General features: G+C 39.9%; 1 protein-coding gene across 2 annotated transcripts in view; it reads right to left on the reverse strand.

The window, feature by feature from the left end:
• Positions 1-26,736, reverse strand: part of LOC124612410 (nuclear pore complex protein Nup155) — a 254,444-nt gene that overhangs the window by 129,921 nt on the left and 97,787 nt on the right. For both annotated transcript variants that reach the window (XM_047140603.1, XM_047140605.1), the window contains 4 exons: positions 25,786-26,161; positions 24,305-24,552; positions 24,117-24,223; positions 6,605-6,827 (listed from right to left, as the gene is read on the reverse strand). In XM_047140603.1, the coding sequence (XP_046996559.1) occupies positions 6,605-6,827; positions 24,117-24,223; positions 24,305-24,552; positions 25,786-26,161 (954 nt within the window). The remainder of the gene's footprint in view (positions 1-6,604; positions 6,828-24,116; positions 24,224-24,304; positions 24,553-25,785; positions 26,162-26,736) is intronic.

A 26,736-nucleotide genomic window follows, 5' to 3' on the forward strand; every position in this document is an offset into this window, starting at 1 on the left:
ATGGCGGCCCCACCACAACGGCTGGCTACCGTGCTGGATACTGGGTGCAAAGAAGTCCATGGTCATCGTCGATGCAGAAATTGACACTTCGTAGTGCATGGTGGAAAATGCACCCAGGAAGGTGTCCTCGCCCAAGAGATGGAGAATGGACAGGACTGCAATGTGATGCGATGACGAGAAGGTGGGCTAAAGATCTCAATGCAAGATGGACGCGATGCACCTTGTAAGGCACCCTTCCCCAATTGGCTCGCTCTTCAGGAATATTTTGAAGAATGGAAGTCGAACCCTACAGGGGACCATCACATAAAGGCTGAAACATGTGAAACTCTTTTTAGTTGCCTTGTACATTGGGCCTATTCTAACCCCCCGGATCCGTAGGGGGGATTAGTGTATTTGAAGAAAGAATGCTTGTCACTAGAGTTCTCTCCTTTGCTGAGAGATTCCTCTGTAGTTGTCTGGGTTGCTCTTATCTCCCTTTTTGTGTAGTGGGTGGATGATAGCTGTGGTCCAATGTTTGGGAAATCGTTCTGTTACCCAAATTTTTGTTATAGCCACGTGTAAGGAGGTCTTGACTGTGTCACTTGCATATTTCCACATTTCAACAAAAACCTGATCTTCTCCACATGCCCTATAATTTTTTTGTTCTTTAAGAATTTTTCCTACTTCTTGGAAAGTTGGAGGATCTAGTTTGTTAGGTTTGGTTTTTATTGGGGTATTTATGTTGATTTGTAAGGGTTCTTTGGGTTCCTCACAATTCAGAAGTTTGTTAAATGCTTTTGCCATGATTTCTGCATTTTCCTTGTTACTGTGTGTCATTCTTCCATCTTCATCTTTCAGTATTAGTGTAGGGGCCTCATATTATTGCAGTTGTTTCCCAAAGATTTTATAGTAGTTCCTGGAGCTGGTTTTATGATAATTACCTTCTATAGAGTTTATAATATCTTTATGAAATCCTCTCTCGATTCTTCTAACATTGAGTGAATTTTTTTCTTTCATTTTTTAGGTTGATGGCATTTTCTTCAGTTTTGTGTGTTTTAAACTTTAACCACGCTTGGTGTCTATCTTCATGGAATTTGTCACATTCTGATGTCCACCATGCATGTTTCCTTCGTGGGTTCAAGGGAGCTAGATTCTCTGCTTCTTTTTTAAGACTAGGCACTAGTTGTTCTAGACCATCTGTTAATTTGATGGTTTGTGTTATTTGTTGGTACTTATTATTTTTAATTAGCTGATGTGGGTCAAACCTTTTTATTTTATTAGTTTTACCGGTCCTCTTCTTTAATGGAGTGAATTTGATTTTAATTTTAACCATGTAATGGTCTGAGCCTGTGTCTACTCCTCTCAGTACTTTAACACCGTGGATCTCCGTATGAAAATTTTTGTCCATACAGACATGGTCTAGCTGCCACTCGCCCTTCCTCCAGTCTGGATGTTTCCATGTTTTAAGTTTACTTGGCTTCCTCTTAAAGTATGTTGATTTAGATATAAGATTGTGTTCTCTGCAGAGCTCTACAAGTCTTTGGCGGTTTTTGTTCGTAAATTTATGTGGACTCCATTTTCCAATTATATCTTTATATTTCCTTTCTTTTCCCAACTGAGCATTTAAATAAGATTTTTACATTATTTTTCTTTACTCTGTTCACAGTTTGTTCTAGAAGGTCCCAAAATTTATCTACCTCTTCCTTTGTTTTTGTTAGACAATTTTTTTCATTTGTTGGGGTATCAGCATTTATTAATGTATAAGTTTTATTCATTGTTTTAAAGCCTAGAGTCGCAATTCTTGGTGATACTGCTTGGAAATCCGTTACTGAATCTATTATTTTTATGTTTACTAAAAACCCTGTTCCAAACTGGGGACATTGTTTCATTGCCCTCGGTCCTGGTTTCCCATTATAAATTCTGTATCCTTGTTATTTGAATGGGTCCTCTGTGGTGTTTCTCATTTCTTGGATCCCTGTTATTAAAATTTTTTGTTTATTTAGTTCATCTGTGAGCTCCTTGAGTTTTCCGGTCTGAAGTAGCGAATTTATGTTGTGTGGTGCTACATAAATTATTTGCTGATGTTTAATCTTCTTTGTGTGTTTTAGTGTGCATTTGGATGCTTGCAAACTCTCCAATTTGTTGCTGTCTTCTAGTTGACTACCCACCGAATCCGATGTAGCCTTTTCCTGCCTTTTTGAGCAGGACGGCGGAATTTTTTTTCCGAAAAGACCTTTCTATTTTTGACCTTCGACTGTTGTCAACCTTAGTTATTATTAACGACGAATCATAACTGAAATGTCGAAGATGAGAAAAGTTGCTGAATATGGGTTCTGCGTGATCTTAGTCAAGTTCAGAAAGGGGGTCATAAGAGTATTGCAGAAGGATTGCTTCAACATAATCAAACAGAAGAAGAACAATTTCTGAAAAGGATTGTTGCACTTTATGAAACCTGAATACAAGGGTTTGATCTAGAGCTGAAGTCTCAGTTGTCACAATGGAAAAATTCTGACTTTCCATGACCAAAAAACTTCAGCCACCAATAATCAAAGGTGAAACTGAGGATGATCTTTGATCATGACATGAATGGAGCTATAGCTACAAATAGACTCCCTCAAAGGATGTCTGTAAAAAGTGTGTACTACAAGCAGTTTCTGCAAAATGTTTTGCATCCAAAAGTTCATCAAAGAAGGCCTGACATGCCTGAAGTGGGTTTGCTCGTTTTGCATGATAATGAAAGACAGTGACTTGCCCTACCAGTGACAGAGAGAGAGAGAGAGAGAGAGAGAGAGAGAGAGAGAGAGAGGGGTGGGAGGAGGAGAGACACTTGGCAAATATGGATGGGAAATATTTCCCCACACACCGTACGGTTCTGATATGAGCCCACCAGACATGATTTGTTTCCCAAATGAAAGGAATAACTCCACTGAATAAATTTTGATGCAACTGGTGAAGCTTCTAGTGAGGTGATCCGAGTAATCAGACAGCTCAACCATGGAGTTGCCTTATCCGTAATACAGAACTTGCCAAAATCTTGGGAAGCTGTAAGAAGCAAGACTGGAGATTATACTGAAGATCTGTGAAGGTATTTTGTAAAATGAATTATTTTCTTCAATCTTGTCTTACAGTGTGCAGTACTTTTGAAACAACCCTCACATATTTATTTCAACACTCCAAAATTATGGATTTTCATCTAAATTTTGATACATATTGCATGTACTTTATGATGTACAAAAAGACAGCTGAATGTAAAATTCAAGCAAGTCACTGTACTTTAATTGCATCCTCACATTTAGAAATTACATATAAAGTGCGCAACAATTGAGGTACACTTTGTATTTTCTCGATTATATTTTTGAACATAGCGACAGGAGTATATAAAACGTGGCTGACAAAGTCGTGTGCTTTGGGATTATAGCTACTATACTGCCCGTATCTTTCCAAGCGTTATTCAAGAAAATCTCATTGTACAATGTAGTATTGACTTGTCATGAGTGAACCCGGTAGCAGGAAAGTCTTTTCATCCACATGTGGTGTTATAACTTCTTGTGATAGCTGCCGCGGGAATGACAGCAGCAAGAGCCTTGTCAGTTTCTTCATCATAGGCGAGAGTACGGAGTCTAAGTATAATATAACTTATAGTTTAGTATCATTCTTCATCCTTTGCGATGATACATTCACTCAGCAACTTGTTACACACTGCCAGTGTCAGGGCTGGAAGATTCTTCAGGACTGTCACAAGGGGGTCTGCACTCAATATCAACTAAAAATGCCTAATGTGAAGCGTATGTGAAGGTGCTCAAGAACAGATTGTGAAATGCAGTCTTCTTCATTCATAGTGTGTACACAGACTAAGACAGTTAAAACTACAGTTTTCCCCACATTAGAGTAAATTTTTTCAGATTAAATGACAGTATACATTCCCTACGATCTGTAAAACTATTCAACCCTTTGATGTTAAAGGTTTTATACACCGGCATAGAACTCCCCAGCAGTTTAAGAAATGAAACCCAGCAAAAAAAATGGTCTTGGAAAGATCTTTGATGTGCTGCTACGTGTATACTGCATATTTTTGTATTACAAAATTATAAATACAAATTCCACCAAATACAACATGGTGTATTCCAAAGCACTGAAATCAAGAATGTGCTGTGCTATGTGCTTTTTTCAGCCAATCATAGCTCATGTCTTGCCAATCAATGATAGCAGATGTTCAGAACATAGGACATGTAATGCAGTCAACCATAGCGACACACACACACACACACACACACACACACACACACAGGAAAAATTAATAGGTTGAATTCTCCCCTGTACCTCCTTGAGCATACAGATCCTATCACTGTAATCTTCTCTGTTTGATGAATGAGCTGGGTAAGAAATGTTTTAAAACACATAAACAATAATACATTTAGGGAAAACCAAAATCCTTAATCTACTTAGGGGGGAAAAACTGATAAACAATTATGTTTTTTGTAAACCCTCAATGCCAGTTTTGTAAAGGCCTCGTTTGTGAGTTCGTGAAATGACTTCTGGTGCAGTACACTGCTAAGACAATTTCTCCCTGCCACTATTACACAGCTATGCCCCAGGGTTAGATAACAAGATAGGAGAATGAAGGTTCAACAACATTCCAACAAATTAGTAACATAACTATATGTAAAACTTCACAATACATAGCAAATGCAATTTACAGCAACAGTCTCTTCACTTCTGAGAGTTCACTAAAAGATGTTCCTTGTTAAGTAAGCCCTGGACAATGATCTATAACCAAGTGGGCAAGAGCTGCTGCTCTATCTTCCGAGTAGGCTTCTGTCTGTTGTTGTCCGGTAATTGGTGGATTGTACTCAGACAGCAGTTGGCCGAGGCGAAGTTGACATGTTCACCCTCAGCACCGCCCGTGGCGCTGGTGGAACTCGCGCAAATGGCAAGTCTCTATGACACTGGCATCAGTTCACACGGTGTGTGTGTGTGTGTGTGTGTGTGTGTGTGTGTGTGTGTGTGTGTGTGTGTGTGAGAATGTAATAAGATATCTGATGTGAAGCAATAGCACACCAGTTGCATTAAAAACAATTTTTATGCACCTAGTGTATTATTTCTTCACACTGGCATTCTTCAAAACCAGTTGCTGAAATTGATGAGGGAAAATCTGACTGACAAGATTGGTCTTTGGTGTGTGTGGAGAGGTGTGAAGGGAAATGCTGACGTAACCGGTGCTCGGCAGTACCGACAGAAACTGCAACATTTAGCTTCAGTACACAATTCTGACACTACAACTGCTTGGTCACTGGCATTGGCAGAAATTTAAGAACACGGGTTCTGGACAGATCTTATGTGTGACAAAACTGAACGAGAGAATCATCAGACCCCTTTTATTGTGCCACTTACATCCAGTTACCATTGTTGGCAACATGGTTATTACCAAGCACGCATGTGCATCATTTTCTTTTCCATCCTTGCTCTAAAGGGGTAGGCAGCCTGCTACGTTGTTGAGGTACAGAGTATCTAATAATAAATCAATACTTAAAAATACAGCTCTAAAACTGGCAGTATATTTATAATGTGCAGCCGATACTTATATAGGCCAGTACAACGAATTGTTTTACATCGATACATTTTCAGACATCAATATATCAGACAACTGATATTTTTAAAAATATCAACAGTCCTATTTCCAAGAATGGTGTCACCTGATGAAGGCCCACCAGGGTGAATGGCGTTAATGTGAGACACCCAACAAATTACATCACCATTCAGTCCTCCTCTGATCTCTATGCCCCCCCACCCTTTGTTAGCTGGCACACGCCTTCCCCCTTCACGGCTGTTAGTTTGAGCAGTCACTCAAAAAGGAGAGCACTGCAACAGTCAAAGGTGGGTGCATTTGGGTACCTGCATTATTAAGTGTGAGAGCACGTACTTGCACTATAAAAATTGTGCCCGCTCAAAAGCTAGGAACATTTCTGTATTGTTATGAGTTTCTGTGTACCACACATCAATCAGCTGCAACTGAGGGGTAACCTTCCTTTGATTTGTGTATGATTTCCTTACAAGAGCTTCTGTTACTATGGGTGATATCTCAGAATTAAGTCTACTGTTGATGTTTGGTGAAGATTAACCCTGCAGCCACAATCTACCTTCCACATAGTATTTTATTCCATAGGTATCTGCAACGAAGGGCACTTGCTGCCCTGGGAACATTGAGTACAGAGCTTTCATTCATTACAGAATTCTCATACGCCATGGATAACAAATGGTGCCAGGAGAACACACTTGTAACAGATATTACAATTTGGAATACATTCAGTTTTTTGAGTCACCTATACAATTTACTTCTTGTGGTAATGAGGCAATTACATCTCTAAACTGACAACTCAGCTACAATCAATGAAAATGACAATTTTAGATCCTTGCCCCCCCCCCCCTCCCTCCTCATGAATAAATTACAATATACACCCATGCTTTGTTTGATGTGAATCAAGCTCAGCCTCTTAACTCATGCCTTCAAGTTACAGTAAAATGAAATCACCTCATCTATAACTACCACTGAACAGATGCTACAGACCATGATATGCTAAGATGTTTGAGACAGAAGATTCTGTGTTTATAATCTAACTAAACTTACCTTACTAAGAGTGTCAGCAATTATGTGGAACTGGTGTTCACACAACACCTTCCATAGTCCAAGAACTTCACAGACATGTGCAATGAAGACTCGGAATGCATCTAAGGAACGTTTCTCTTGAAGCTGTACTTGCTGGACAGGCAACTGCGGTCTTCTGGAGACAGGAGTTCCATAATTGTCTTGGCCTGATACCTCCGAAGCCAAATTTGTCTGTTGGTTCATCCTGTAATTAGGGAAAACTATTAACTGTATGCACTAATCGATATTTATTGAAATATGAGGAATGGGGAATTGGAATTTCCATAGTTACATGTGATTCAATGTAATAATACAAAACATTATGCTATGGACAAATAAAGGACATCTCCAACCAGCAAATTATTTTACACTTCAAGGTATAAGAGGTAACACTCTTAATTTTATGAAACAGAGACTTCAAAACATGGAGATCTTAATTACTTCCTACGGGCTTTAACTTTCCACTGCCCACATACCAGGAATCATGTGGCCAAGTCTACTTCATATGCTCAATCTTATAAAAGGCTGAATTTGTTTGCAAGGATGAATTTTATTACAGGAAAAAGAATGTTTTGGAAAGAAGGAACTAATACATTGGGACATGTCATGCAACCATAAAATTACTCACACATAAGACCAGCAGAAAAATACTCGTATCAGTGCATAAAAAGTGCAAACATATTCCTGTTTGTCTAAATGACTGACTGGAAAGTGGGATACCAGCTGCCTCATTCTACTTTCCTCAGTACCTTTGAAAATGTTCCCACAAATTTTGGCAGAAGAACATGTTTGTGCTCTTTTTTAACGTGCAATTCACCTCGAACTCCCCTAACTGTAACTCAATTGCACCCACTAGTCCATCGCTGTTAAGTCCATCATACCTTTCCACTCCCAGTTGCCTTAACTCGCCCACTCATTCAGCCGAACTCTTTGTCATTATCTCTTTGTCTCTGTCATTATCTCCTGTGTCACAGCCACACTCCCCTTCATTCCGTCTTACTACTAATGTGTCCTTTCACTGTTACTGTCTCCTCTTGCACCCTCTTACTGCCAATTTCTCATTCCTTCCTGCTGCTGCTGTCTCTTCTCAGTGTCACTACCTCTCTCTACCTGTCATTCTCATATCCTCTGTCTCTCATCATCACTGGCTCTCACACACTTCCACTTTCTCTTTATTGTCAGTTCTTTCAGTGAGATTAAGTGCTTCAGCCTGTACATTTGAACTATTACTTTGCTAACACAAAACGACACTGGTGTGCTAAACATAAGGACAAATGTAACTTCTGTACGACGTATCACTGCCAAGTAACACAGACCAGTGGAATTTATACCATACATAGAAAGACCTGCTACACTATAGTACAGAAGGTCAAGAAAAGAAATACACAATGAGATGGACAAAAATAACTTTTTTATTCAGAGACAATAATTACCGTGACGTTGCCACAATTCATGGTTGTCCCTTGGACATTACAAAAGGTGACACATGATTCTTAGTAGGGAGGGTGCAAGGACAGCAATGCGTGCGTGCCCTGTAATGTGCTCCCATGCTGGCCGTAAGGAACGTGAACAGTTCTTGTGGTAGGGCATTCCATTCCTCCACCAGCATGGTTGATAACTGCTGAATGTTCACTGGTGCATGTTAATATGCTGCAATATATGTCCCCATAGGTGCTCAATGGTATTTAAGTTGGGGGATGTGCACACTCTGGCATTCATCAAATATTCTCTTGTTCCAAGAGCTGCTCCACCTGTACTGTTTGTGCATGTCACCTATCGTGAGCCAAAAAATGATGCCAGGGCTGAATGCATCCTGAAAAGACACACATGGGGAAAGGGTGCAGTGTCACAATAACATTGACTGGTAAGTGTACTGTGTTCAAAAGTTTGGAAGTCAGTACACCCATGCATTATGCCTCCCCACGTCATAACATCTGGACTACCAGATCGACCATGTTAAACAATATTGATGGGTGCATTGTGTGTTCCCACCTGTACCCACCTGAGGACTTCTATTTTCCACAAATCACCTTGTAGTGTGCGGCAGAGAGTACTTTGTTACTGCTGTCACTTCCTCTCTTTCCTGTTCCAGTCACACGGTTTGCAGGAAGAATGATTGCTGGTGAAGCCTCGGTGTGGGTTTTAATCTCTCCAACATTATTTTCAGGCCTTTTCACATGATATAAGTAAGAGGAAGCAAAATACTTGTTGAATAATCTTGGAATGTACGCTCTCCGAACTTTAACAGTAAAGCAGAAAATAATGATGTATCTGCCGCTGGAGTTGGTGGAATATCTCCATGATACTTTTGAGCTTGCTTAAAGCAATTATAACAAAACCTGCTGTTCTTCTTTGGATCTTCTCTATTTCCTCTATCAATCCTATCAGTTACAAATCCAACACTGACAAGCAATATTCATGTACTGGTCAAATGTTTTTAAGCCATCTTCCTTGTTAACAAACTACATTTCTTTAGGATTCTTGAAATGAATCTCAGTATGGCGTCTGCCTTCCTGCGATTAATTTTAAGTGGCCATTCCACTATACAATGCTTAAATTCTTTATATGATTCTTAATCAAGCTTTTCAACCATCAATACGCAACAAAAATGTTCCATCCTTTCATGGAAATTTATCATACATGTCAAACCACCCTCAATGATCACTGTGTTTCCAATAACACTATAAAATTTTTTTAATTTATTGCCAAGTTAGTTTGATAAAGTTTACAGGGGTCAGGACTAAAATGTTTACGCTCAATAAGAAAACTAGTTTTAATAAGCAATGTCTATCTCAGCATGCAATTCCAAAATCTGCAAACGTCAATATTAACATCAACTCGTCTGTTGCTTTTCATGTTTGAGAAAAGAGCAGTCTATAGTGGACTATGTTAAAAATTAGAGAAGCTTACAAATCAAAAGACATCTTAATAACAAAATGTATAATGTGTGTTTATTTCTGAGTAATCAGGTTTCTCTTAATTTTTTTCATGTTGCTCAAATTTGCACATGAAAAGATAAATCTCTTGCAAGATGCCATTGCAGACTGCATATGAAAATTAACTCTTTGACAGACAGTCATGGTAATGCACTGTAGGGCTGTTCAAATAATGAAAACACATTTTCTCCTAGACGCATTAATCATACTGGGACACAATCTCATAAAGCTGAAACTGCTCTACTGAATAAAGGCCTTAAAATTTAAATCAAACCAAAATAAAATGTATAATTACTAATGTTGAAGTTGTACCTAAATCTACAAAACTGACTAAGTCTGGAGGACATAAAATAGCTTTACAAATTGAAGAACTGATCAGGAAAGTAAAAAACAAACAAAAATTAAATAATTATTTTCAATTAGTGTGAAAAGCTTAACTAATAAATAAATAATAGGTGAAGCCATAGTAATTAAGAAACAAACGGAAAACCCATGTGATTGCTAGAGAAGAATATACACCAAAACATTTTTTTTAATGGAAAATGACACCAGTGAAATTAGTAAAGATTCAAATGCTAAGTTTCAAACTAAAATTAAGAAACTGATTGATAATGATAATCACCTTTTATTCCTGCCAGATGAAAGAGCACTTTGAAAGTAATGACTCCACAATTACCAAAGCTTAGATCATTACTGAAATTACACTATCAAAATCTAACAATGGAAAATCCAAGATGGAATGTAACAATACCAGAGAAGGAAAGTTGCCACTTACCACACAGCGGAGATGCTGAGTCACTATAGGCTGCTTGCAGTGTAGTTTCAGCTCTCTGAGACTGCAGACGTGTGTGCAAGTTCCTTTTGCACGAGTGTGTGTGTGTGTGTGTGTGTGTGTGTGTGTGTGTGTGTGTGTGTGTGTGTGTGTGTGTGCTCGCGCTCGCTCGCACGCGCGCGCTCGTGTGTATGTGTGTCTACCGCTGACAAAGGCCTTAATGGCTGAAAGCTATGAGAGTGTGAATCTTTTTATTGTGCCTACTGAGACTCAGCATCTCTGCTATATGGTGAGTGGCAACTTTCCTTCTCTGGTATTGTTACATTCCATCCTGAATTTTCCATTGTTTGATTTTTGCCTGACTGCTTTTCTTCGATCCTAACCCTTTGCTGTTTTCCTTTGTAACTACTTTCTTTTGCATCGCTATACTCAATGTCTATCCTCCTTTCTTTTCTTTCCTGTGTATCTCTGGTTGCCTAACGAACCGCACTGCACGCTCTACTTATGAGCCACACTGTATCAAGTGACTTGCCCACATGCGACAGACAGCCTCAAGACCACGCTGATTGTTGGTGCAGCATCTGATGTCCCACATTACTCCCGCTGATATAATTAAGCCTATACCTTCAAACTTATCATGCTCCCTGTGTCAGTGCCCGTATTTTTGCGTATTATCTCCACACTTTTCCAGTGCCACATGATCTTATATATCTAAACTATGAACCCCTCCGCACCCCCCCCCCCCTTTTCTCCGTTCTATCCATGTTCGCACCCACTAAATCCACCTCATCCAGTCACATCTGCCATCCCCCTTCTTTATGCTTATCCGCCCTCAAACATGCTACCCAAAGTAATATACATATATTTATTAATGATTAGTTATTCTCTACTGTGACTTCTCGTCAATTTTAGTGAGTTTTCGCCTTCCACTGTCATCACTTTCCTCAGGTTGCATCTCTTTTTTCCCCCCCTGTGCATCCATTGTGCCCTTTTCGTACTTTTCACACATATTTGGGTGTATTTTGGCATAATTTTTCCAACGTAATTCTACTTTCTTATGCAATTTTTCGCATTTTTGCACCACCATGGATCCATGCTCCTTCCATCTGCGTCAATACAGAAAAGTTTCCTTATCCCTGGCCAGATCCCAGTCCCACATACTGTTCCTGCGTTGTTGCTTGGCTCATGAAATTCCCCCTAATGGCCTTACTATCAAATTACCCATCTCTGGTTGCCACCCCTCCTTCCACAATGATGTCCACCTGTTCAGATTCCACCTATCCTTAGCCCTCACCAACATAGTCCTGCAGAACCATATCAACCGAGCCCAAGCCTCCCTGCAACACCTTCTCTCCATCCGCAAAATTCTCCTGCTATGTAATTCCAAATTCCTGGAACCCATAACACACATTGAAACTCTTGCCCTGCAGGAACTTGAGCAACATGCTCAACGCCACCTCAAAAAGCTCTCCATCCTGCTCACTTCCTACTCCCGCCTCGGAGTACCACTGTCCACTACTTCCACAACAACCTCCACCTCCAAACCTCCCCCACACCCCCTCAAAGCTGACAAACCGTCTCGCAGACCTACTAGACTTACCCCACCCTCCAAAACTCCCTCCCACCACCACACAGAACCCAAAAACTAATCAGACCCACAACACAGTCATGAACCTTTCCTCCAGAAGCCTTAGTCCCACATAAATATCGGTCCTTTCCAAAGGCCTCACCTTCTGCCCAACTCCCAAATTCAACCATGCAGGACTAGTTAAAGACCTTCCTCTCTTTCTCCTGGTCCCTACAGTAGAAACACATTTTCGCCACCAACCCGACCAATCAGACCCAACCAAAGACCAATACTGAACCTTGCCTAACTCAGTTCACTCCTCCGTCCAACTGTGATCCATCCCCACTGCCTCCAAACCAACCCCTGTTAACTTTCCAGAGTTTCTTATCCTTGAACCTTGCCTCACCATCATTCCCCAAATCCCTCAACATGCATACTAACCTTGCATCCGCAGAAAGAACTGCAGTCCACCATCTAAAAACTGATCCCAATCTTATAATCCTACCTGCAGACAAAGGCTCCACCACCATTGTTTTTAACTGCAAGGATAACGTGGCAGAAGGATTTTGTCAGCTGTCAGATACTTCCATCTACAAACCATGCGACGGTGATCCCATTCCAGCAATCCAGCAAAATCTCCAGTCACTACTCAAATCCTTAGGCCCATCCCAGAATCTCTCCCCAGAGTCCATCTCTCTACTTACCCCTATCACTCCCTCTACTCCCACCTTCTACATGCTTCCTAAGTCCATAAACCCAACCACCCAGGACGCCCCATTGTGGCCAGTTACTGTGCCCCCACTGAGAGAATCTCTGCTCTCGTAGATCAACACCTTCAACCTATTACCCGGAACCTATCCTCCCATATAAAAGATACCAACCACTTCCTCGACCAACTCTCCACAGTTCCTTTCCCTTTACCGCACGGTGCCCTGCTCGTCACTAACATTCCTAATGCCCATGGCCTTACTGCTATCCGAAAACTACCTTTCCAAGCGCCCTATGGATTCCAAACCAACAACCTCCTTCCTAGTCTCCATGACCAACTATATCCTCACCCACAATTCCTTCTCCTTTGAAGGCATTACCTACAACAAATCCGCAGTATGGCTATGGGCACCCGCATGGCACCATCCTATGCTAACCTATTCATGGGCCATCTAGAGGAATCCTTCCTAAAAATCCAGAATCCTAAACCCCTCACCTGGTTCAGATTCATTGATGACATCTTTGCTATCTAGATTGAAGGTGAGGACACCTTGTTCACATTCCTCCAGAACCTCAACAACTTCTCCCCCATTTGCTTCACCTGGTCCTACTCAACCCAACAAGCCATCTTCATAGATGTTGACCTCCACCTCAGAGATGGCTACATCAGTACCTCCCGTCCATATCAAACCTACTAACCACCAGCAATACCTCCACTTAAACAGCTGCCACCCATTCCATACCAAGAAGTCTCCCCCGTACAGCCTAGCCACCCGTGGTCATCGCATCTGCAGTGACGAGCAGTCCTGTAAATATACCGAGGGTCTCACTGAAGCCTTCACTGACCATAATTATCCTCCCATCCTTGTACAAAAACAAATCTCCCGTGCTTTATCTTTCCAGTCTCCCACCACCTCCCAAAGTCCCATAGTCCAGCCACAGAGGAGCATTCCACTTTTAACTCCGTACCATCTGGGACTGGAGCAACTGAATTACATTCTCCGCCAGGGTTTCAATTACCTCTCGTGACCTGAAATGAGAAATGTACTACCCACTAATCCTTCCCACCCCTCCTACTGTGGTATTCCACTGTCCACTGAACCTACACAATATACTCGTCCATCCTTACACAACCCCTGCTCCCAATCCCTTACCTCATGGCTCATACCCCTTTCATAGACCTAGATGCAAGACCTGTCCCATACATCCTCCTACCACCACCTACTCCAGTCCGGTCACTAACATCACCTATCCCATCCAAGGCAGGGCTACCTGTGAAACCAGTTACGTGATTTACAAGCTAAGTTGCAACCACTGTGCTGCATTCTATGTAGGCATGACAACCAACAAGCTGTCTGTCCGCATAAACGGCCACCGACAAACTGTGGCCAAAAAACAAGTGGACCACCCTGTTGCTGAACACGTTGCCAAACATGATACCCCTCATCTCAATGACTGCTTCACAGCCTGTGCCATATGGATCCTTCCCACCTACGCCAGCTGTTCTGAATTGCACAGGTGGGAACTTTCCCTGCAATACATACTATGTTCCCATAACCCTCCTGGCCTCAACCTTCGTTAGACACTCCTCACCCATCCAGTCCCCTCCCTGTTTCCATTCCAGCACTACACAGTCGTCAGTTCACTGCCAAACCCGGTATTTTAATTTATTTTCATTTCTCTCCTTTCCGCTACTTACCCTCTCCCGTCTCCGCACCTTCTCTCCTGCCCTCCATCTAAACTGCAACACTTCACTGTGCGTCACTCCCACATTACTATCCCTCCCCCTCCCCGCCCCAGCCTCCTCCTTACCTCCACCCAGTCGCCACTCCCATCATGCACTGGTAATGCTGCTCGCAGAGTAGTTTCAGCTCTCTGAGACTGCAGACGTGTGTGCAAATTGCATTTGTGTGTGTGTGTGTGTGTGTGTGTGTGTGTGTGTGTGTGTGTGTGTGTGTGTGTGTGTGTGTGTCTACTGCTGACAAAGGCCTTAATGGCCGAACGCTATGAGTGTGTGAATCTTTTTATTGTGCCTATCGTGACTCAGCATCCCCGCTATATGGTGAGCGGCAACTTTCCTTTTCTGCTATTAACGAAATATACCTACACATCAACAATTAACAATATAAATTGTCCATCTTATGAACTTAATAGTAATCTTAATGAAATCTTAAAGTCTGTGTATACATATGAAGAAAATTTTAATATTATGAACAGTTTTGAACTTGCACACGCAATTTACAATAGATCAAACAATGTAAAATTCTTTCAATGATAAGATTTACCATCAAAAAGGTGGCCTAGCAACAGGAAATTCTCTAGCTGGAACTTCAATAGACATTTTTGTCAATTACACTGAAATCAAATTCTTAAAAGAAAATCCTGAAATTATCAGTAAAATTATTACATAAGAGAGATGGTACACTGTTGCTCTATAAAGGTTCAAAAGATGAAACTGGTACTTTATCTGAGGTTGTAAATAACATTAATCCAAAGTCATTATGACGAAAGAATAATTTCTTGACCTCGCTATTGCCAACCATAATGAAAAAACGTTTCACTACTTGTAGAAAACCTACTCCAACAAATGCTATCATGAACACTACATCATATCATCCGCAGAAAAATAAGAGAATTCTTTTTCTCAATGATTTATAGGATGTTAAAATTCTCTCCAAATCTAATGAAACCCAAAACGAAATTGCTATCCTGAAACAAATAGCTAGGACTAATGATTTTGTAGGAATGTTTCACTATGTAACTTAATAAAATAACTACAAAATTGAAAAATAAGGCATGTCAGGTGCTGCACAATGACTGGATGTTCACAAGTGGTTAAGGAAAAAACACGTTACTCAAACTTCTAACGTACTACAGACTGAGCATGGAATGGTCTCCTTATTCTAAAGGTCTCAGGGAAAGTCACTGCTGATGTGATTACGCTGGATAAAAGAATGGTACAAAGGATAGCTTAATCAGTGCTGAATCGTCCACAAAAACATGTTCTGTACACAATCCATGTGAGTATGGGACACAAAGTTACTAACTAGTCTCCAAGTATTCACCAGCACAACACCAATTTTACCGAAGTGAGGCATGGAATGGTTCGTCTCCCATGGGAGATATGGACAGGGCAAGACCCAAAGGAAAGGCAAACGGTTATAACACAAGCTTACTGGCAGTAAGCTCTGAACTCTAATAGTACTCCAAGCTCGCCAGATGTAATGTCTTGCGATGCAAAGCACTAATTTACATTCTGAGCTGTGCAGTAGTAGTGGCATGGCATGGGTGAGTGTCAACACTTATGATGAATATCTCTGGTATGTGCATTGTAGTGGGGCATCAGGCCGAAGACCAATGTTGATGCTGAGAGGAAAGAACTAGGACTGAGTACAAGGCTAGGTCAGTGGAAGCCTTGCTAGGTACAGAGTTCTTTAATTTGTACTGGTTGCCAGCCACCCAGCCACTGTAGCACATGCGTAAAGAAAGAACTTTACTGCAGTTCCATACATTCCCACTACGTCCATCTGCTAAGACTGATGTGAGGCAAATGGCCAGCATAATTTTAATGCAAATGATATTGATGTTCAGTTCATGAAGATACAAAAAAATTTCAGATTCTCCTGCTATAACTATGTCAAAATTTGTTAAAATGATCTTTATGAATAATCTATCTGATAAACAAATTGCTTAAAAATACATGTATAACTGAGCTGCTCTCGGGGGAACAAAATGGTAAGCGCCAAAATCACAGTTTCGAGATACAGCGCATCTAAAGTTTCAATTGATCTGAAAATCTGAATAATTTTTTTTGAACAGTCCTTTTATTCTGTAGTGATTCTAACATGTATCTTCTACTATACAGACATAAATGAAACTCATAACTGACCAAAACAAATGAAATATACAAAAATTATTACATTACCATACACCATTAACAACACTTAGTGATGGAACATTACATATTGAATTTTACAGTAAGTCTTCAACACTTTACTGAAACTGCAAAATCATTCATCATTCTCATTACTAATGTCTTTTTCATCCAAAACTGTTGGCTTTAGTGACAGGATAAATCCATGGTGGACAGCAGGTATGTAATTTAGGAGCGACAGGACGTAAGCAACTTTATTCTTTTCAATAAGCCTTGGCCCATTGTATTTAAGCTGAAGTATAGGAACTGGTCCTTGTCTTCCACGTTTCCTGAAGCTTATTTCATGCCAAATGTCATGACAAAATGTCTCGCTGATGAATAAAGATGATGGATATTAGGAGGTCACCTTCCATCTACATAGTTTCCTTAGGTTGACATCTCGACTATCAACTGTCTTGTTTCTGATGACAAACGCTTCTTTAGAGTATCGTATTTGATAGAAATCCTCTCTTTTCATATTATATACAAGCAATGGATTCTTCTTAGCCGACTTCTTGATGATCTCGCACCACTGATCTGGACTGTACACATCTTGTACTTGTCGGCGAACGTAATTTTCAATTGTCGTGAAATCTCTATCGGACGGCAACATTGTGTGCCCGCTCATGGGGAAGTGGTGTTCACACGAAATCTACCAGTTGAAATTAGATATTTCCAAAACAGTACCATGTTCGAGTTCTTATTTTGGCCACAGCAGCACCTTTTCCGAGACGACGTCTTTGTTTGTTCCTGAATGGTTTCTGCAGGAGCGATACATTGTTCGTTGTTTTGAGCAATATGATCTGATTCGCTATTAACCTGTATAACAACGGAAACTACTGTTACCATTACCATTATTATTATTACATGTAACAATATAAATGAAAAATGCGCATTCACACACCACTTAGCCAAAAAAAATGTAGCTATTCTAAAATAACCCCAAAATTAACGTACTTCAGGAACACAATGGTACGTACATGCACTTACCATTATGTTCGTGAAACGTACTAAAGGCAGTATATTTACAAAATAACATACCTCTGAGTCATCTGAATCATTAGGAACGTATTCTGGATCCCTCTCGAAGATATTAGTATCATTGGAAGTATATTTCTCGTCTTCTGCCATGTTCACTGTTGCTATAATCTCTGAGATGTTTTCACTTGCCGCCATTCTCTCTGTCACTTACCATTATGTTTCCGCAACATACAGACAGTGGCACTCACCATTAAGCTCGGCCCTGACGTCTGTTGAGTGAATTTGGAACTACTAGTAAGTCTACTGCATTGTGCATCCCACAGGTGGTGTCATTAGCCATCTGCCGCGAAATACACGGCCATGGCATTTACCATTGTGTTCCCCCAAGCAGCTCAACTTTAGCATTTACCACCAATAATCACTTCAGAGCCCTTTAAGAAATTGACATCTATGCCCACTATATATATATATATATATATATATATATATATATATATATACAAAACAACAAGCATTTACCTTAAGCACTAAACCTGTATACTCTTATTGGTCTTATTCTATTTTAGTTCCTGTCAAGTATACTATTGACATTTTTTTCTCTCTTCAGTATCTACTTTGATAACTCATATTCTTACAATGTGGCAAATTAATTAATATTCCACTAAACGCTGACTTGTAATATTTGTCATCCTAATACTGACTGACGTGAAACTTTTTTGCTGCCGATACACTATTATCGTCGAGTAATAGGTTGGCCACTTCCGAAGCGATGTACCCTAGTCGACTCGTCAACGATCCCATCTCCATGGAGACTGACTTTGTCCTTTGGCAGTATGTCTTTGGCTCATCCAAGTTCTTGTCTCCATGGTGACCGATGGTACCTATTACTCTATTACCAGTACAACTCTGGCTTGTTATGTGCCTAGCTACCGATGCACTTTATTGACACACTCCACGCTGTCTCTGTCATGACAACTGATGGCATCATCCACATTCATCTTTACATCAACCACCCTATTAGGGCTTTTTTGTTACTTCCACATTTCGCCCATCGATGGCAGTTGTGATTCTTATAATGAATTCCTATTGTTTGTCTACGCATTTTCAATTATATTATTTTACAAATGTAACTAATGTTTACAGTATAACGACGAAAACAATCAATTTTTGACAAAATAATTTAACTGGATGGATAAAATATTTACTTATCAAGCATCAGTAGAAAACACACATAAAAGGGGGTTGTAATTAGGTAAGCTTTTGGAACCAGTGGCTTCTACTTCAGGCAGAAGGGTTGAAGGGGAAGGAAGAAGGGTGAAGGAAAAGGACTTAAGAGGTCTAGGAGAAGGGGTAGATTTTGGGAAAATCACACAGAACCACCTGTCAGGGGAGACTTACTGTACAGGATCAGAAGGAAAGACTGATTGTTGGGGACTGCACTGGATGAGATTTGAAAACGTGAGAGCTTAAAGGCGGAAGACAGGGTAATATGCAAGACAGAGATTACTGCTTAAACATCAAGGATGAGTTAATAAGAGTGGAAAGCTAAGAGCATTATACGTAACAGAAGTGGGAGGGGGGGGGGGGGGGGGGGGTTTGAAAAAGAGACAAGCAAGACCAACATCTTTCATTGTCTTACACATCTATTTTTCACTGTACTTAGCTTTCAATCTTATTAACTCATGCACGATGTTTAAGCAGTAATATCTGTCTTACATATTACTCTCTTACACCTTTAAGCTCTCAGGTTTTCAAATCTCATCTGATACAGTCTGCAACAATCAGTCTTTCCTTCTCATCCTGTGTGGCAAGTCTCTCCTGATATGTGGTTCTGGGTGACTTTCTAGAAATCTAACCCTTTTCCTAGACTTCTCCAGTCCTTTTCTTTCACCCCTCTTCCTTCCCCTTCAACCCCTCTGCCTCTGCCACTGGCTCCAAAAGTGTGCCTAATTTACAACCCTCTTATGTGTGCGTTCTGCTGCGGTTTGGTAATGTTTACAGTAGCTACTTTTGATTTATTTCAGCCTTCTATTTTATATTTTTCTTGTATAATGTACCCATGCTTCTGTTATTTGGTGGGCAGTGTCCTTTACTTCTAAATTATAAACTTAACTATTGAACTATCGCCTGTAAAATTCTACCACACTCACTCACTTTTCACACTGTGTGTGTTGCTCCCTAACATCTGACCTGGCAATCAGTAAAAGCTGGCAGAACAAGAGACAGCTGGTTTTTCCTATTATAATGTACAATTTTATTCCTAGTAATTTTTATGCAATTTCCATATCTTTGATTATTGATCAAGTTAGATTCTAGAAACACTGTACTCCTTTTTGTTCCGCTTGTTGACTATTAGTAAACACAGTAAAACTTCGGTTAAGCAAACCCCAGCAACCGGTAAAAAGAAAAAAAGGGAGAAGACTGTATTTGAAGAAATAATTCGAGACAAGAGCATACTGGACAGTGGTTACTGGGGAGAGGTGAACGTCTGAGCGTGAGTTTGTTCCTCACCCATCAGCTCACTGGTCTAAACAAAACTGCCAACAATAGCACATCTGAATGGTTGTTCTTTCCACTGCTTACGTATTTTTTTTGTATCATTGCACAAACTATTAAGTACAGTCTATGTTGTTGTTGTAGTCTTCTGTCCAGAGACTAGTTTGATGCAGCTCTCCATGCTACTCTATCCTGTGCAAGCTTCTTCATCTCCCAGTACCTACTGCAACCTACATCGTTCTGAATCTGCTTAGTGTATTCATCTCTTGGTCTCCCTCTACGATTTTACCCTCCATGCTGCCCTCCAATACTAAATTGGTGATCCCTTGATGTCTCAGAATATGCCCTACCAACTGATCCCTTCTTCTAGTCAAATTGTGCCACAAATTTCTCTTCTCTCCAATTCTATTCATTACCTCCTCATTAGTTATGTGATCTACCCATCTAATCTTCAGCATCACCACATTTAAAAAGCTTCTATTCTCTTCTTGTCTAAACTATTTATTGTCCATGTTTCACTTCCATTACATACATGGTTACACTCCATACAAATTCATTCAGAAACGACTTCCTGACACTTAAATCTATACTCAATGTTCACAAATTTCTCTCCTTCAGAAATACTTTCCTTGCCAATGCCAGTCTACATTTTATATCCTCTCTACTCCGACCATCATCAGTTATTTTGCTCCCCAAATAGACAGTCTAAGTATATTATTGTAATGTAATTTTTAACTTTAGTAAACAACATACTTTTAGTCCACTAAGTGATTTTTTAATTCATTTAACCTTCAAAACTTTTAACAAATATGTTCTGTAATTACAATACAAAATACTATTGAACATATTAGACGTTCACCGCTTAACTGAAATGGCTTAACCGGGGTTTTAATGCATAAATGGCATACCTGTCATTTTATGAGCTTCCCTATTCAGATGGATCTTATTTTATCGACAGACTCACTTATGTTATGGCTTCTTCTGCAGCAGCCAGTTATTGAGCTGGTACTTGCTTAGGCTACATTATGGCATTAGCACGGATTGAGTCTATTAGTTAGAATAGATACTGAGAACTGTTTCATGATAAAGTTTCAGACACTTATTGTGAGTATCTTTATGCACAGGGCATTCTACAGTAACGAAATTGTGATGTAATAAAAGAATCCATAGCGTGAACTTACTTTTAACTGAATTATCAACTGAATTATCTACCAATTCTTTATAGTGAAGTGCTTAGCGATATATTAATAGCAATTCAACTATGATTTAATTAAAACAGATGTGCAAGTTTTGTGATTTTATCTGAGAGACCAAAATTTGATAGTCTTTATTCAGGTTACTTTTTATTTTGTTGATGTATGAACCTGCTAGCTATGTCAAACATAAACATTCATATTACTTTAATTAAAACCTACAATAATAAGAAATGTTTTCCAATGCCAATTGCTGCCAACTAAGGCTGGTGTTATTGCCTTATTGAATACTATACTCTGAAACAAAGCACTCTTTTCTCTAAACAACTGTAATAAATTCTCAAGAAAATCAACTTTTGAGATCTCCGAGCAACCTTAATTCATTACATCTAGAACAAATTTTTAACAGACCTTGCAGCTCTATCGATAGTGTTTGAGACTTGGTACTTGTTGGATCACTGGTTCGAACCACATTTTGGTCTTTTTTCCCCATTCAATTTGAATACCTACATCATTAATTACAATGCAGCAAATATACGCTAACTGACACATATCCAGTTATTTTTTAGAAATACACAAGTTGTCTTATTTCTAATGATGTATCGCACATCTGATCCCATCAACCACCATGCCGTAACTATTCATGAAGTGATCAAGCAGAGGCAACTGTTGTCAACTACCAGTAAAATGTGTAATATTGCACATTTTTCATAAAAAATGAAAACGTGTGTGTTCAGTATGTATTTGATTCATTTTATATTTAAATGACGCAGATATTCAAACTGAAAGAAGAAAAATGAAAAATGTTCTGACCAAAAGGATACTCAAACCAGCGGTCCAAAGATTATGTCTCGTGCACTACCAAATGAGCCATGAAGGCCATCAAGAAATTGTACAAACTTTAGAGAATTAATATGATATTACAGTGTTTGTGTTAGTCTGAGTATGATGCAAAGTTCCTTTGGAAATGCATGCAACAGGCAATGCAACTACAGTCGTTAGGAAATACAGTAAATGTATTTTCAATCGTGAATGTCGAAAACCATCTTATTCAGAATGACATAGGCACCACAATATCTTATTTATTTGCGACATTGGGTAGGCGATCTTCAAGTAAAATGTCTCGCATGTATGGGAACATACATAATTGCTGTGTAAGTGCAGGTTTTCGACACATGGCTGATGAAGTATGGAAGTTTAGGCCTGGCAGTGAATCATGCACAGACAGCCAAACGGCAAGGAGACCGCTCATGATAAGCAGGAAATCTGGGTTTGAGTCCTGGCTTGGGACAAATTTTCACTGTCGTCATTCCATTCTTCAGCTAATTGTTGTCTATATTCGCAACTGTGAAAAAATTTACTGCATTAGTGAATTAAGGTTGCTCGGAAGACTTCAAAGTCAATTTTCTCCAGAATTTTTGAGATGTGCATGCACCATAAATGCGATTACAAAAATTCTGTTGTCGGGTGATCTTGTAAGTTTTGCTGACATGGTTAGGAAATATTTTCCCTATTTCAGTTTAAATAAGTCACTTCTCATTAGCATTAACTAGCTGGAGCAAAATCTCCTGTCTGAACGTTATATTGTGGGGCGGGGGAGGGGGGGTGAAACTATTTAATTAAAAATTTATGGACAAGATCCATTAAAGGTTTAATGTTAAGAATTTTTAGAACTGTTATTTATGTAAAGGTGTATTTTAGAGTTTGTAGTTTAAGAATGTGTGTTGCCTAAAAGTGTTACAATTCAAGCTGCTGCTTTGATACACTTGTGCTGAATGCGCATTTCAAGAAACTTCCTGTTTACAAAAGAAGTCTCAGGTACACAGATATTCACAAAAGAGGGGTTTTATTGGAGCAAATTTCTTGATGCTGTATTACTAGCCTCGCTGTCATTGCATTGGAGTCCCAAGTTTCATGATCACATAACAGCCCTTTAATAACAGCCTAGCTGATTGTGTAATAATTCAACACATTTCACAAGTAAAGAATACACACCTCCCTTCAACACCTATCTTACCACATTCACTTCCCACATCAATTTTTACACCTACTGCTGATGTGGTTATATTTAATAAGAGGGGTGAGGGGAGGAGTCCCAGGAAATGTGTTATAGGAATCTTAATGAAAGGATATGAAACCAAATTTGTACATGTCATACCTTTATGGTTGAGAAATAAAGTTGTGTTAGAAGAGGTGCTGGAAGTGATTACCCCCATTGTATACATAGTTCAACATATCAGGCATGTCTGTCATTGTTGCTGCCAGAGGATATGGCATGACTACCAGAATACCAAGAAGGATATTCTCACGTAACTCATTGATTTTGTTGTACACATTAGCTTTAAGGTGACACCACAGAAAAAAAAAAAGTTGAAGAGGTGGTGGTGGTTAAGTCAGGTGACCTTGGAGACCATAATGCTTTGGAAGTGTGTGTCAGAAAAAAAATAATTACACCGGAGCCACACACATTCACTTTCTATACGTGGCACATTTTCACAGCTTGCTGGTATCAGTGAAGTGTCAGTTCCTCTTGTTTCAACTGATTCACAGATTCGTGAAACAATATCTGGTACACTTCACTGAAGACAGTAACGCCAGAAAAAAATGCTTGATGATGTGCCACTGTGATAAAGCACAGTACATCACAAACAAACAATGGAAAATCCAAGATGGAATGTAACAATATTATGAAAAGGAAAGTTCCCACTCACCATATAATGGAGATGCTGACCCACACACCCAGAGAGAGGGAGAGAGAGAGGGAGAGAGAGAGGGAGAGAGAGGGAGAGAGGGGGAGAGAGGGGGAGAGAGGGGGAGAGAGGGGGAGAGAGGGGGAGAGAGAGAGAGAGAGAGAGAGAGAGAGATTCTTAGAACTGACTACATATCAAGCCATTAATAAGACATTTAACAGGATACATTTATACTTACTGCATGTATCCTACAGAAAACTGGGCATTCTTTTCCAGAAATGCTCTAAGAGCATGGATGTGGCCTAACAACCATGCACAATCTTCTCTAGAAAGTGTGCTGCACAGCTGCAAGAGAAAAGAAACATACTATTTCAGTAGTCCCATGTTACCAATGAAAATGAATGAAGCGAAAAGAATGGCACTCACAAACTGCTTTTTATCCATTGTTGTTAGGTGGACTGTTCGGAGATTCCAGATAGGTCTCAACAGTCTACTCATATAAAGATAAAGACCATTATGCTTTGCTGAGAACTGAACACCTCCAACATTTCCATCTTGCACATTTGCAGGCAAAGATTGTGGACTGAGAAAGCTAGGACCAATATTCTGATCCCTTGCAGGGCCTTGTTGAATTGGTCCACGAATTGGTGTCGACACAAAGCCAGGATTGAAGGCTGAAATAGCAGTGGAAACAATTGTTAATATTTGCCTACACACATTCTCAAGCCTTTCACACTCAATGTGTTTACATACTGAAACTTCCTGGAAGATTAAAACTGTATGATGAACCAAGGACCAAACTCAAGGCCTCTGCCTTTTGTGGGCAAGTGCTCCATCAATTCAGCTACACAAGCACAATTTTAATCAACCAGGAAGTTCCCTATCAGCACATATTCCACTGCAGAATGAAAATTTCATTCATGTTTACATACCGATATTTTTTGTATCGTTGTGACTATTTTGGTATTAGGGACCCATACTCCCTAGTGTGAATTACATCACATGTCCCATATATGTTCTAATCACAATTAAGAAGTGTATGTTATCAGACGAATAAATCACTATTAACCGATTTGCATTTATACAATTTGATTTGCTAATTATTCCTCCGACAGCAAAACGTGGCATGCAGGTAACTCCATATGGTAGTTTTCAGCTTTCACACAAGTAAATGTAGAGATTTTCTGTATCGCCAGCCAAATTCTTCAAAAATCATTTTAAGTTAAATTTTCAAACTAGCTGCATGCATAATTTAGCCACAGCTTGGTTGGAAGTGAAACAAGGTTCTTCAAAACACAAAGAACTCACAAGAAGATCATTTGGAAAGTAGATGGGACTGATCTCACCTCCCCTGTACTCCATCCAAGAACAGTTCCATAATCCCCGCTGTGGACTTGAAGATTTGAATTATACTTTTGCCACTGTAAAAATATTTGAAATTTCCACTCGGCAAACAACTCATGAACATGTGAGTTCCCGTACTGGTACTTCCTTCCCTCATAAAATAAACACCAGGCTGGGCGGGGAGAGGGGGAGGGAGGGAGGGAGGGAGGGAGGGATGGAGAGGGGAGGGATGGAGAGGGGGGGAGAGAGGGGGGGTAGAGGGGGGGGGGGAGAGAGAGAGAGAGAGAGAGAGAGAGAGAGAGAGAGAGAGAGAGAGAGAGTGAGAGAGAGAGAGAGAGAGAGAGAGAATACAGCCACAAACTGGACCCATTTATCAAATTGAAGATGTAAAAAAATTGTAAAAAGTTGAAGTGCAATGGTGAAATTGATAATATTTCACACACTCACAATCACTATTTTAAGTTTCATTGCAAAATATTAGTTTGCATTGTTTTTCATTGTGCACAACTGAATATTAGATGTTTCATTAATAATTCACAATTATTTATGTGAAGATACAATACCTTCATGTGTGGTGTGGCTGGCTGGACTCGCAATTCTAGGACTTGCAGGTGTCAGCACGGTGTCAACGAGCGGGTTTGGTGGTGGTGAGAGTGCACCCGTACCGCCACCAGCAGCACTTCCACCACCACCACCACCACTTACACCACCAACACGTGGCTCGCCACCATAAAGAAAAAATGCACGAGTTGCCCACTCTGCAATCTGAGCATTCTGCGCACTGTCAAGGCACGCTAACATTAGGCAAGTTGCACAAGCTTGCTCCTCGCGCTGCTCTCTGAAGAAAGTTCTGACTGCACCTGTCTCTGGACCACGGCCATCTGTTAGGAGCTGGCGCAATACATCAACAGGGCGTAGTTTTGCTAGTATCTCTGCTCCCTGAAATATACAAAACCTTTCGCTTTTGACACTTGAAACCTCTTCTAAAAATTAATGGTAAGCCTATTCACTGCAAAATAATGACGACATTAAACTGTACCAGAAAATTACACAACATCTGCAGACTGTGCAGCAGCTATTTGGGGGGGAGGTAGTATGGAGGATAAGGAAGGAAAAGGGGCAAAGACAATACTGAGAAAAAAGATTTGTTTAGAAAGTGTAATATTTTAATTCTTCTTTATGTACATTTTACTACTAAGGTTTACTCATTCACTGACTTTGGTTACAGTTATCTTCAGAAATTCACTACAGATAAATGAACTCTTAAATGGGTCTCAGAAGCCACCCTGCTTGCCAGAAAGAACGTCTGGTAGGCAAAGCTGCTGTACTTTTCTGCAATGAGGCATAATCCAACATACTAGAAATAAGCTCAACACATAGCACTGCAGTTTCACTACATTGTATCTGTGATTATTGGAGAATCTTGAGGAATGAAGTAACAGGGCATCTCTGTGCACATGCTTTTCTATGTATGATACAATGTACTGCAATGTTAACAAATACTTGTGGTTTTT

This window comes from Schistocerca americana, chromosome 4, assembly GCF_021461395.2.
Source record: "Schistocerca americana isolate TAMUIC-IGC-003095 chromosome 4, iqSchAmer2.1, whole genome shotgun sequence".
In the NCBI taxonomy this organism is placed as follows: Eukaryota; Metazoa; Arthropoda; class Insecta; order Orthoptera; family Acrididae; genus Schistocerca; species Schistocerca americana.